Here is a 12,386-nt window from a genome sequence, read left to right as displayed (position 1 = left end):
TAGGTCACAGACGCAGCTCGGATCCCGTGTTACTGTGGCTGTGGTGTCGGCTGGTGGCTACAGCTCCAATTGGACCCCTAGCCTGGGAACCGCCATATGCCGCGGGTGCAGCCCTAGAAAAGACCAAAAAAAAAAAAAAAAAAAAAAAAGAGGCTCCAGAGAGCTCTCTAGCCTTTTCTACCATGTGAGGACACAGCGAGAAGGTACTGGCTGTGAACCTAGAAGGGCACCCTTACCAGAAGGCGACCATGCCAGCGCCTTGACCTTGGACTCCCAGCCTCCAAAACTGTTAGCAATGAATGTCTGCTGTCTATAAGGCACTCAATCTGTGATGTTTTGTTACAGCAGCCCGAAGGGACTAAGACAGTTAGCTGCCCACCACTAGACATGTACTGAAGAACAGAATGACATAAATACAAAATACTAGACACTTGCCCTTACGAAACAGAGACAAAGTTCAAAAAAAAACCTAGAAAGGAAAGTTACCACTAATTAGCAAAATAACTCCAGATTTCCTCAAAACCAATTTTCTTTACGCTTAAAGTAGGGCAGTCCCCATTATAACTGTGAAACTAGGACAATGTTCAAATCCACCTTTTATTTCTAGTCTTCACTTTGTTACTTTGTCGAGCTTCCTATTGGATTCCCCAACTGATTTTTTTTTTTTTTTTTTTGGCTTTTCAGGGCCTCACCCATGGCATACAGAAGTTCCCAGGCTTGGGGTCGAACTGGAGCTGTAGGCACCGGCCTACACCACAGCCACAGCAACCCAGGATCCGAGCCACATCTGTGACCTATACCACAGCTCCCGGCAACGCCAGATCCTTAACCCACTGAGCGGGGCGAGGGATTGAACCCGCAACATCACAGATACTAGTCGGGTTCACAACCTGCTGAGCCACAACAGGAACTCCACAAACTGATTTATTTTAATTCAGTACTCAAACCATGGCTCAATGATACGGAACCATCACCCACTCTTGCCATTTAACCATAAATCACCAGTATTAATGCCCTGCATGTAGCCGTTTCCTCCCACTACCCCCAGGTTCCTTTCTTAAAGATAAACCCTTTGAATTATATGATGTCCAAGACTTGCTGCAGGATAATAAAGGGAACAGGGAACAAAGCTAGGAAAGCAGAGAGAATGGAACGGACCCTGTAGCGATGGTTACTAAGCAGGGGTGGCAAGTGTGGAGGAGTTTAATGTATTAGTCTATTTGTTGGCTTGAGATTTCCCATTTTTAAAAAAAATGAGAAAATGCAAACCAGCTATAACGGACAAAAATAAAAATCATTTTAAAAAAATGAGAAAAAAGCCAGCCTATGAAAGCCTAATCAAGTAAGGTCCTCCCACACTCTTAAGAGCATCAGTGTGCTTTTCGCTGTCTATAAAGGCATCTGTAATGGTCCTAAGTGCTGACAACAGTCCCCCAGTCAAGTGACGTTCTATATAAATAAAGAAAAATGCCGCCTACTTTCTGTCCCCATCAAGGTCTCTGCAGCGCCATAAACTAAGGAGTCACTGTAAGAACAGGTAGTGAAGACTGTTTTCAAAGGAAACGGAAATGAGCTGGAGCTACGGGCGTCAACAAGGATGAACCTCAAAACCCGAACACGGAGAGGAAAGGCAAGTTGCAGAAGCTCACACGGTGCCGTACGCCTCACACTCCGCTGAAAAGCCATGCAAACCAATTTATCACTTTAGTGACGTGTGTGTATATATGTATGCACACACACTCACACACACATATATACATACACAAATAGTAAAAGTACAAAAAATTTTCAAGTCAAGCGCATCAAATTCAGGACAGTAGTAACTCCTGGGGTGAGGAGGGAAGGGCAAAGGGCCAGAGAAGGGATCACAGGAAACTTTGGAACTAATTGAGCTCTTTCTGCTTATGCTCAGTAGCAGGTACAGTTATTTAGTTATTTGTTGGGTAATTCTCTAATTTGGCACATCTGAGTTTTGTTTTGTTTTGTTTTGTTTTGTTTTGCTTTTTAGGGCCGCACCTGCAGCGTACGGAGGTTCCCAGGCTAGAGGTCGAACTGGAGCTACAGCTGTCAGCCTACACCACAGCCACAGCAACGCAGGATCCTTAACCCACTAAGCGAGGCCAGGGATCAAACCCGCATCCTCATGGATCCTAGCTGGGTTAACCACTGAGCCACGAAGGGAAATCCTGAAATTTTTTTTATAACAGAGTTAACAAATGACTATCATACAAATATCCTCTTTTTGGGGGGGGTGGGGGGCTGTACCCTTGGCATGTGAAAGTTTCCCAGCCAGGGATAGAACTCACACCACAGCAGTTACAATGCTAGAATGCCAGATCCTTAACCTGCTAGTCCACCAGGAACTCCATAAATGTCCTCCTTTTGACTTTTTTTTTTTTTTTGTCTTTTTTTTTTTGCTATTTCTTGGGCCGCTCCCGCGGCATATGGAGGTTCCCAGGCCAGGGGTCGAATCGGAGCTGTAGCCACCGGCCTACGCCAGAACCACAGCAACGCAGGATCCCAGCCGCATCTGCAACCTACACCACAGCTCACGGCAACGCCGGATCCTTAACCCACTGAGCAAGGGCAAGGACCGAACCCACAACCTCATGGTTCCTAGTCGGATTCGTTAACCACTGCGCCACGACGGGAACTCCCTTTTGACTTTTTTAGTTTATTTGGCCTCACCAAAGGCACGTGAAAGTTCCCAGGCCAGGAATCAAGCTCCCGCCAATGCAGCAACCCAAGCTGCTTTGCAGTGACAACACCAGATCCTTAACCCGCTGCACCACAAAAGAACTCCTCAAAAGTCCTCCTCCTAACCAGACAATGGTTTGGCTCTGGAACTTCATATGTGCTGGCATTCATGCTCTTTTACAAAAGGGAAAAAAAAAAAAAAAAACACTATCTCAAACAGCACATATTCCAGATTACTGTTTTAGCATGCAGGCCTCTATCTCCCTAAAGCATATGCTACAAAGGGATAGGATATAACGATGTAAAAATAGAAAACTGTTTAATTTGCATTTTAAAAAAATTCTGGAGTTCCTATTGTGGCTCAGCAGGTTAAGAACCCAATATAGTGTCCGTGAGGATGCCTGTTCAATCCCTGGTCTTGCTCAGTGGATTGAGGATCTGGCAATGCTGCAGTAGGTCGCAGATGCGGCTGGGATCTGGTGTTGCCGTGGCTGTGGTATAGGCCTCAGCTATAGCTCCAATTCAACCCCAGCCAGGGAACTTCCATACGCCACGGATGCAGCTGTAAAAAGAAAAATGTTCTGGCCAATAATACAGCAACTGGAAAAAGTTAACAAGAATTTTGTCTTTTACCTATAGTTTTTGTTTTTTTTTTAATGATTCAACAGTTGCTTCAAAGAATTACAAGAAAACCTTTATTTTTATTTATTTTTTTTTTTTTTTGGCCAGACCCAAGGCATGTGGAAGTTTGTGGACCAGGGAGCAAACCAGCATCACAGCAGCACCCAAGCCACTACAGTGACAACGTCAGAGCCTTTCACCTGCTATTTCAAAGGAGAACTCCAAGAAAACCTTTAAATATGACTTCTTCCCAAAGGTGAGGCCACATGTAGGAGTTTTTAAAATATCCCCTACTGGGGTTTTTGTTTTGTTTTGTTTTTTGTTTTTTGTCTTTTTAGGGCCACACCCATGGTATATGGAGGTTCCCAGGCTAGGGGTCCAATCAGAGCTGTAGCTGCCAGCCTACGCGAGAGCCACAGCAATGTGGGATCTGAGCTGCATCTGCGACCTACATCACAGCTCACGGCAACACCAGATCCTTAACCCACTGAGCAAGGCCAGGGATGGAACCTGTGTCCTCATAGATGCTGGTCAGATTTGTTAACCACTGAGCCACGACAGGAACTCCAAAATATCCCCTACTTCTTACAGCTTTGTTTTACTTTTTTCTTTTTCTTTCTTTCTTTAAGACAGTTTGGCAGTTTCCAACAAAACGAAACACACTCCTCTACCATGTGATCCAGCAATCGCGCTTATGAATATTTACCCAAAAGGGGTTGAAAACTTAAGTGTACACGAATGTTTACAACAACTTTATCCAATAATTGCCAAAACCTGAAAGCAACCAAGATGTCCTCCAGATCATGAATGGATAAACTGTGGTAAACCCAGACCATGGAATATCATTCAGCACTAACAAGAAGGAAAGCCTCAAACTATGAAAAAAAAAAATGGAGGCATCTTAAGTGCATATCGCTAAATGAAAGAAGCCCATCTGAAAAGATTACATACTGTGATTCCAACTATATCACATCCTTAAAAAGGCAAAACTCTGGAGACATAAAAAAATCAGTGATTGCCAGGGGTTGGGAGTGAGAGCAAGGGATGAATAAGTACTTTTAAGGCAGTGAAACTACTCTGTAAGATACCACAATGATGGAAACATGTGTCCAAACCCAAAAAAAATACATCATCAAGAATGAACCATAGTGTAAACTACAGTCTCTAGGTGATTACGATATGCCAACGCAGGTCAACAACTGTAAAAACTGTACCACGCTGGGCTGGTGGGAGTGTTGATAACGGAGGAGGATGGGTACACGTGGGTCCAGGATATACATGGGAACTCTCCATACATTCCCCTCAATTTTGCCGTGAACCTAAAACTGCTCTGAAAAGAGAAGTCTTTTAGGGAGTTCTCCTGTGGCAAAGCAGGTTAAGGATTCAGCGCTGTCACTGCAGCGGCTAAATTTCAACCCCTGGCCCAGGAACTTCCACATTCTACAGGCTTAATCACAAAAAAAGAAAGAGAGAGAGAGAGATAAAAGTCTACTTTAAAAAAAAAAAATGGAAGAGTTCCCATTGTGGCTCAACGGGTTAGGAACCAGACTAGGATCCAGGAGGATGCAGGTTCGATCTCTGGCCTCACTAAGTGGGGTAAGTATCCGACCTTGCTACAAGCTGCAGCGTAGGTCAGGGAGGCAACTCAGATCTGGTGTTGCTGTGGCTGTGGTGTAGGCCAGCAGCTGTGGCTCCAATTCAACCCTAGACTGGGAACTTCCATATGCCTCGGTGTGACCCTAAAAAGAAAAAGAAAAAAAGTGGAGTTTCCACTGTGGCACAGTGGGTTAATAATCTGCCTTGTCTCTGTGTCGGCATGCGTTCGATCCCTGGCCCAGCACAGTGGATTAAAGGATCCGGAGTTGCCACCCCCGCAGCATAGGTCACAACAGCTGGGGCTCAGATTCAATCCCTGGCCCAGGAACTTCCATATGTCACTGGTGCAGCCATAAAAATATATCTATAGGAGTTACCGTCGTGGCTCATTGGTTAACGAATCCGACTAGGAACCATGAGGTTGTGGGTTTGATCCCTGGCCTTGCTCAGTGGGTTAAGGATCCGATGTTGCCGTGAGCTGTGGTGTAGGTCGCAGACGCGGCTCAGATCTGATGTGGCTCTGGCACAGCCGGTGGCTACAGCTCCGATTCGACCCCTAGCCTGGGACTCTCCATATGCCGTGGGAGCGGCCTAAGAAATGGCAAAAAGACAAAAAAAAAATATATATATATATATATATATATATATATATAATTTCAACTGGGAAAAAAAAACCCTAAGATAGCTCACTTCCACAACAAATTAACAGATGTAGTAGCTTATTTTATTCCAAGGAGGAGACAAAATTAAGCCTTTTTAAAGAACATTTACTTTAGGTAAGATTTTCACCCTTCCTGGAACACTATGGTAATCTTAACTGTATGCTTATTAAAAAGAAAAAAAAAAATCTTACTGTTACCATAGAAACTACCAGGGCTAGTTAGTGCCTCCATAATTTGGGCAGTTATACCTGTTGGGCCACTTAATTAAACTTTAGCCTTCCTGTTTAACAAGGAAAGGCTAAAAACATCTACATCTGTTTTAAAGAAAGGTTAATACAAGCATGGAGTAGTGCAAATCAAGATAAATGGAGTATGCATGCGTGTACACACACCCAGACACACCACACCACACACCACCAAGGTAGATGGTAAAAATTAGGTGGCTGCTGGTTTTGTTTGAACCTCTTCTTTCTTTTGAACCTCTTCTGATTACATTTCTCTGTCCAGGATGCCTTGAAGTTCATTTTCACCTGTACAAAGAATACTGGATTACTGCACTATGTTAGGTTAATCGGGAAAGATGCACTTTGTTTTGCTGGGCTGAATAAGGGAGCTTTAAAGCTCTGAGAGATTTCCTACAAGCAATATTCTAGGGATGTCCCCTTTCACCAGCATCTCTCACAAGCAGGTGTCAACGAGACATCAAGAATATAATCTCTTGGAGTTCCCATCGTGGCGCAGTGGTTAACGAATCCGACTAGGAACCATGAGGTGGCGGGTTTGGTCCCTGCCCTTGCTCAGTGGGTTAAGGATCTGGCGTTGCCGTGAGCTGTGGTGTAGGCCAGCAGCAGCTCCGACTGGACCCATAGCCTGAGAACCTCCATATGCCTTGGGTACAGCCCTAAAAAGCAAAGAAAAAAAAAAAAGAAAGAAAGAAAAGAAAAAAAAAGAATATAATCTCATTCATACAAAGGCACTGTGCCTTGAGTTCCTTTTAAACCTTTTTTTTGTCTGTGCCAATGGCCCAGAGAAATTCCCGGGCCAGGGACTAAAGCCTTGCCACAGCAGTAACCAGAACCACAGCAGTGACAACGCTGGATCCTGAACCCACTGAGATACAAAGGAATTCCCAAGTTCTTTTCAAATCTTTTTATTTTTTAGGGTTTTTTTTAATTATAGTTGATTTACAATGCTGTGCTAATTTCTGTTGTAGAGCAAAGTGATTCAGTCATACATATATATACTTTTTTTTCCATCATGGTCTATCCCAAGAGATCGGACATAGGTCCCTGTGCTAGACAGTAAGCCCTTGTTTTTTCCAAATCTTAAACACCTCAAGGGAGTGTGGGTTCTAACACCAGGAAAGGCCTCTCCCTAACTTCTAAGATAAGTCAACCAACATAATTCAGATTTAACATGCCCACCATCTCTTATCACACTCCATATGTTACTGACAACAAAATAAGCCTTAACAGGTGCCCAGCTGTCACTTACTGGCTGTGTAGTCTCAGTCATTTCAGTTGAGAAGCAGCAACAGAATTTAATAAATTTATTATGCTTGGGAGAATTCTGAGACCCTCATGTAATAGCCATGGTTTGTGTTTTAAGACAGTGACTGTGGAGTTCCTGTCGTGGCGCAGTGGTTAACGAATCCGACTAGGAACCATGAGGTTGCGGGTTCGGTCCCTGCCCTTGCTCAGTGGGTTAACGATCCGGCGTTGCCAGTGAGCTGTGGTGTAGGTTGCAGACGCGGCTCAGATCCCGTGTTGCTGTGGCTGTTGGTGTAGGCCGGCGGCTAAAGCTCCGATTCCACCCCTAGCCTGGGAACCTCCCTATGGCGCGGGAGCGGCCCAAGAAATAGCAAAAAGACAAAAAAAAAAAAAAAAAAAAAAAAAAAAAAAAAAAAAGATAGTGACTTTTCCTCTACCTGGCTGAGCTCAAGAGCAGAGGCAGAACTGTCTACTCAGCAAGGACTTCTTAAGAGACATGGCATATTTTCAGAAATCTTGAATTCGGGAAGGTGAGAGATTACGGAATGGCTAAAGTTATGCTCACAAACAGGCATATGCATGCTCCAGCAGTATAAATGCGGTCTTAAGGGATTAAAAAAAAACTCTACAAACATGATGATATTTGCAAAAGTGAACCACCACGAAACCCCAGTACTCCTTTGGAACTGTATTTTAAAATACCACTCCCCAGAGTCCCCACTGTGGTGCAGCAGGTTAAGGGTCCAGCTTGTTTCTATGGCTGCGGGGTTCGATTCCCTGCCCAGCACAGTGGGTTAAGGTTCCAGCGTTGCCGCAGCTATGGCAGGTCTGTGGCTTGGATTCAATCCCTGGCCTGGGAACTTCCCCATGGGTGCAGCGGAAAAAGAAAAAATATATATGTATACAATTAAATAAAATACTACCCCCCACTCCAAATATACAACTAATGTTAACTTTCCTTCTGACTCCAGCTTTTAAGAAAAGCTTCATTGCACATTTGGGGCCTGATACTAAGAATCTTATCACCATGAAGATAACAGCAAAAGACAGGGGTTATCAAGTAGTCTTTCTCCAAGCCCCAAGGAAAGCACAAAACAAAACCAGCATCTACTGCGCATCACCTTCCTCCTCCTTTTTCAGGTGTGGAGCAGCCAAAAGGAGGTGCCTATCACACACATTACTTTGCAATTCTATTTCAAGTCCAAATAATGGTAATAGGGAAACTACAACTGTCCTCCACGATGGACATCTGGGGTCCACCTCTATCCCTAAATAGGAAGCTTGGCTCTGCCTTGACAGATGTACTCCCGCAGCCACTGTGTCCTGGTTCTGCAATGTGTCATTAGGCTTTCCAGTTTAATGCTAATATTCAGAAATACGTTAGTGGGCAAATATACATAGTAGATACGCATATATTACAAACAGTACATAAGGCAAACAACAGTCAGGCTTGGGCCCCCGGCCCTACAGGCGCACACACACCCTTCAAGTTCAATTCCTGCGGGGCACCCGAGCGCCCACCCACCCAGCAGAGGCAAGGGCAAGAGCGGCGAGCAGAGGTTAAACCAGACACCAGCCAAAACAAACACCACTTCGAGAACAAGGCAAACTTTCGGTCTGGGCGGCTGCAGAGCCCCAGAAACGGCCGAGGAGGGGAAGGAGTGTCCGTCCGTCTCAGGAGAGGAAGATGGGGAGCGCACCCAACAGAGCTGAGCTGCGGAGGAGGCTGGTGTCCCCCAGGGAACAAGGGCGTCGCCGCCATTCCCGGCTGCGAAGCCCCTCTCTGCGACTTGGCTGAGGCCGCGGGGTGCCTGTAGGCAGCCTTGTCGCCCCACCCCGCCCCCTTGTCCCCGTACCAATGGTCCCCAAAGACCCACAGGAGCAGGGGCGCGGGGACCTACCTGGTGCAGCGTCTCGGCAGGCAGCTGCGATGCCCGGAACAGGTCGGCCACAGGGCCCGCCGCTGCTGTGGCCGCGCCGGGGGCGGCTCTGGCGGCCTCAGGGGGCCCGAGACCGGGGCCCCCGCCTGCGGCGCCGGCGCAGCGCGCGAAGAGCTCGGAGTAGCACTGCTGCTCGCCCTCGCTCAGCAGCAGTGGCGGTCCGGAGCCGCAGCCCCCACCCGCCGCCGTCTCCATGGTGCCTGCAAGAGGGCCCAGCGGAGCACCGTCCCCAGCCGAGGCGCCGCCGCCTTCACCACAGCCTCCACCGCCTCGGCCTCGGCCTTGGCCGCCGCCGCCACCGCCCCCACGCCCCGCAGCTGCCGCGCGGCCGCTTCCTCCCGGCGCGCGCCGGCCCCGCCCCCGGACTTGAATGTTGTGCCTCCGCCGCGCGGCACATGGAGACAGGCGCGGCGCAGCCCAATCGGGGCCTGGGATCGCACCTCGACCCCGCCCCCGCCCCCGCCCCCGCCCCGCCCCGCCCCGCCCCGCCTGCGCCAAGCCAGGTAACTAACTCGGCGCACCGCCCGCCCCGCGGAGGGTCACCTGCACCTCCGGCGCAGGCCGGTGCAGTCCGGCCCAGAGGGCATGAGCCAGCGCCGTTCTGCGTCCACTCTGTGCGAGAGGGATCTCTTTGGCTTTCCTCCCTGGTTTGAAAGGGGGACATCCAGACCCACCTGGAGAATGGCGCTTTTCAGGGGACGGGGAAGGCTGAGATGTTTTCTTCCTAGGACGTAGGAGCAAGTGCAGTGCCCAGGATATGTCGTGCCCTTCCCAGAAACGGACGAGGCATGGGAAATCAGGCTTCCCTTTTTCCATGACATTACTGCTTCCATCCTGAAAAGCTGGAGGGCAGAGATCCCCACATGAACAGGATCCCCGTGACTCCCCATACTATTCAAGGTGGCCACAGGGTTAGGACACTTTCTTAGACAAGGATCAAACCTGGAATTGAGCCTTCAAAAGGAATAATATCGGTTAGTGTTAAATACTAGACTAATAGGAGTGAAAAAGTCCTGGGAAGAATTGCACATATTAAGCCTGACTGGGAAAAACCACCCCAAGGGAAAAAAATCAGTCCAGGAACAAGCACTAATAAAAAGTATATTTTAGAATTTGCTTTAATAAAGGGATATGGAAAGGTAGATAAATAGATAGATCTTTCACCCTAAAACGCTACATGGTGGGGGGGGTTGCTTGTGATGTGGGGAAATTCCCAGGCCAGGGATCCCACCCAAGCCACAGCAGTGACATTGCCAGATCCTTAAGATGCTGACCGACCAGGGAACTCCCAAAAAGTTTTAATTAAAAACAAGCAAAAATCATCTCAAGAAACAGCATTAACAGTAACAAATATACTTTGGTATTTTGATCAACTAAAGTAAGGAACAAGGACAGGAAGAGAGGAAAAGAAAAAAGAAGGTAAAGACAGTGGGAAAGGAGAAGGTGAGAAGAGATACATAAGAAAAAGAAAAAAATTGTATCAATTCATAAATGATGGCTAGAGTAATATTTCCCTATTGGAATCTGAAAAAATGAAATAGAGAAAGAGGATCCTCAAAATCACTGAGATTTCCTTGCAGCCTATTTTGTTTCAGACCTGCCAGGAGAGAATTAAGACAGCTGTAGGCTTAGAGACAAGAGTACCAAAAGGATAGGTAAGTTGGGAGGAGCGAAGACTAACTTAGCTGGGGGACTTCACCACCACTGTATCTTCCACAAGTATAATAGCATCTCAGGAAAACTGGAAGCCAAGAGATCACATTTATTCTTTGACTACCTTTCCCATTGTAGTCAGGCTACCTTGAGAATGCCCTGCTCTTATTCTAACAGAGATGAGAAAAAGACCCTTCGTTTTTGGAGGGGGCTGCACTCGAGGCATGCAGAAGTTCTCAAGCCAGAGATCGAACCCGCACCACAGCAGTAACCAGAGACACAGCAGTGACAGTGCCGGATCCTTAACCCGCTGAGCCACTAGGGAACTCCAGGACCCATTCTTTGTGATAAAAGCCAAACCCCACTTGCCCCTGTGACTCTTGCAAAAAAGAAACGTGAGATTGAATAATCCCTAACATTCATATAGTTCAAACCACGTTATCTATTTTAGCCTCATAATACCTCTCTGAGGTACACTGGTTTCCAATTTTTATCTCCATTCTACAGATGAGAAAATGGGTGCAGAGATGGTGTGATTTGCCCAACTGAACACTAGATTTGGAGCTGGTCGACGTTACTCAACTCAGTTTAATAAATTTGACAGCTGCTAAAGCACTGAGGAGATGGAGATGGGTAGGACGTCTCACATTGGTGCCTAATCCATGCACTTACTGGTAGAACAGTAAGTATTGACTGGGTTCCCAATGGAGTACTGTGATTTTTTTAAAATACAAGATGTGTTGCTTTCAAGGAGTCAGCCACCTCCCCGGAAAAGACAAAACTTAACACCACAGATAAAAACAAACAATAAAAGACAATATATAATTAAGTGCCAAACTGTGAACCGGGGCTAAGTGCTGTGGGAGTTTAGAGAACAGACAAAATCTGTGAGCTGGAGCTCAACCAGGAAGGCTTGACAAAGGGGTCTGAGATGGTTGTTGACTAATGGGTGGGGCTGGGTAGGCGAAAGGACGGGACCCAGAGGGAGGATCACAAAAGAGGGAGGAGCCCCAGAGACTTGGCACCAATCGAGTGAGGAGTGAGGGACTCTGGCTGGGGCAGGAGGGAGGGGCAGCCTCTGATGGGCTGTGGGATGCCAGAAGGAAGCTGCTCCATGAAGGACCAGAGGCACAGCCAGAAGTGCCCTAACAGCAGCAATGTGTTAACCCAGGACACAGGAGGGAAAAAATGGCATTTTTAAAATGTTTTTAAAATCGAAGGAATGCCAAGTCCTGTTCTTTATTTCTACAGCAGTTTTTTAAATAGAAGAAATAGTTATCAAACTTCAAAATAAACATAGATAAGAATTTAGAAACTGGGAGTTCCCGTGGTGGCTCAACAGAAACAAATCTGACTAGCCTCCATGAGGACACAGGTTCGATCCCTGGCCTCGATCACTGGGTTAAGGATCCAGCGTTGCCGTGAGCTGTGGTGTAGGTCGTAGACATGGTTCAGATTGCACATTGCTGTGGCACAGGCGTCAGCCACAGCTCTGATTCAACTCCTAGCCTGGGAACCTCCATAGGGAACTGTATGGAATGTTCTCTCTCAATAAAGCTGTTCAAAACTAAACCGGCTGAAAGTGGGCCATCGAGGGTTGACCAGTGTTCTACTCCACTTGGTGGTAACAACAAACTAAATCAAAAAAAAAAAAAAAAAGTAGAAACTAGAAACACTCATAATCCCTTTAAGTCTGACAGTAAACAAGGACATTTTAGAAGAGAATT

General features: G+C 46.7%; 1 protein-coding gene across 8 annotated transcripts in view; it reads right to left on the bottom strand.

The window, feature by feature from the left end:
• Positions 1-9,317, bottom strand: part of REPS2 (RALBP1 associated Eps domain containing 2) — a 245,961-nt gene extending 236,644 nt beyond the window's left edge. For all 8 annotated transcript variants that reach the window (XM_021080774.2, XM_085008577.1, XM_085008575.1 and 5 more), the window contains exon 1: positions 8,968-9,317. In XM_021080774.2, coding sequence (XP_020936433.1) covers positions 8,968-9,201 — 234 coding nt within the window. In that variant the 5' untranslated portion in view covers positions 9,202-9,317. The remainder of the gene's footprint in view (positions 1-8,967) is intronic.
• Between the last annotated feature and the right edge of the window lie 3,069 nt (positions 9,318-12,386).

Source organism: Sus scrofa, chromosome X, assembly GCF_054392235.1.
Source record: "Sus scrofa isolate SSC_HxYL_T2T_F1_AM1 chromosome X, Sscrofa_HxYL_maternal_Yorkshire_Landrace_v2.0, whole genome shotgun sequence".
Classification (NCBI taxonomy): Eukaryota; Metazoa; Chordata; class Mammalia; order Artiodactyla; family Suidae; genus Sus; species Sus scrofa.
This window is presented reverse-complemented; position numbering and strand designations above follow the sequence as displayed.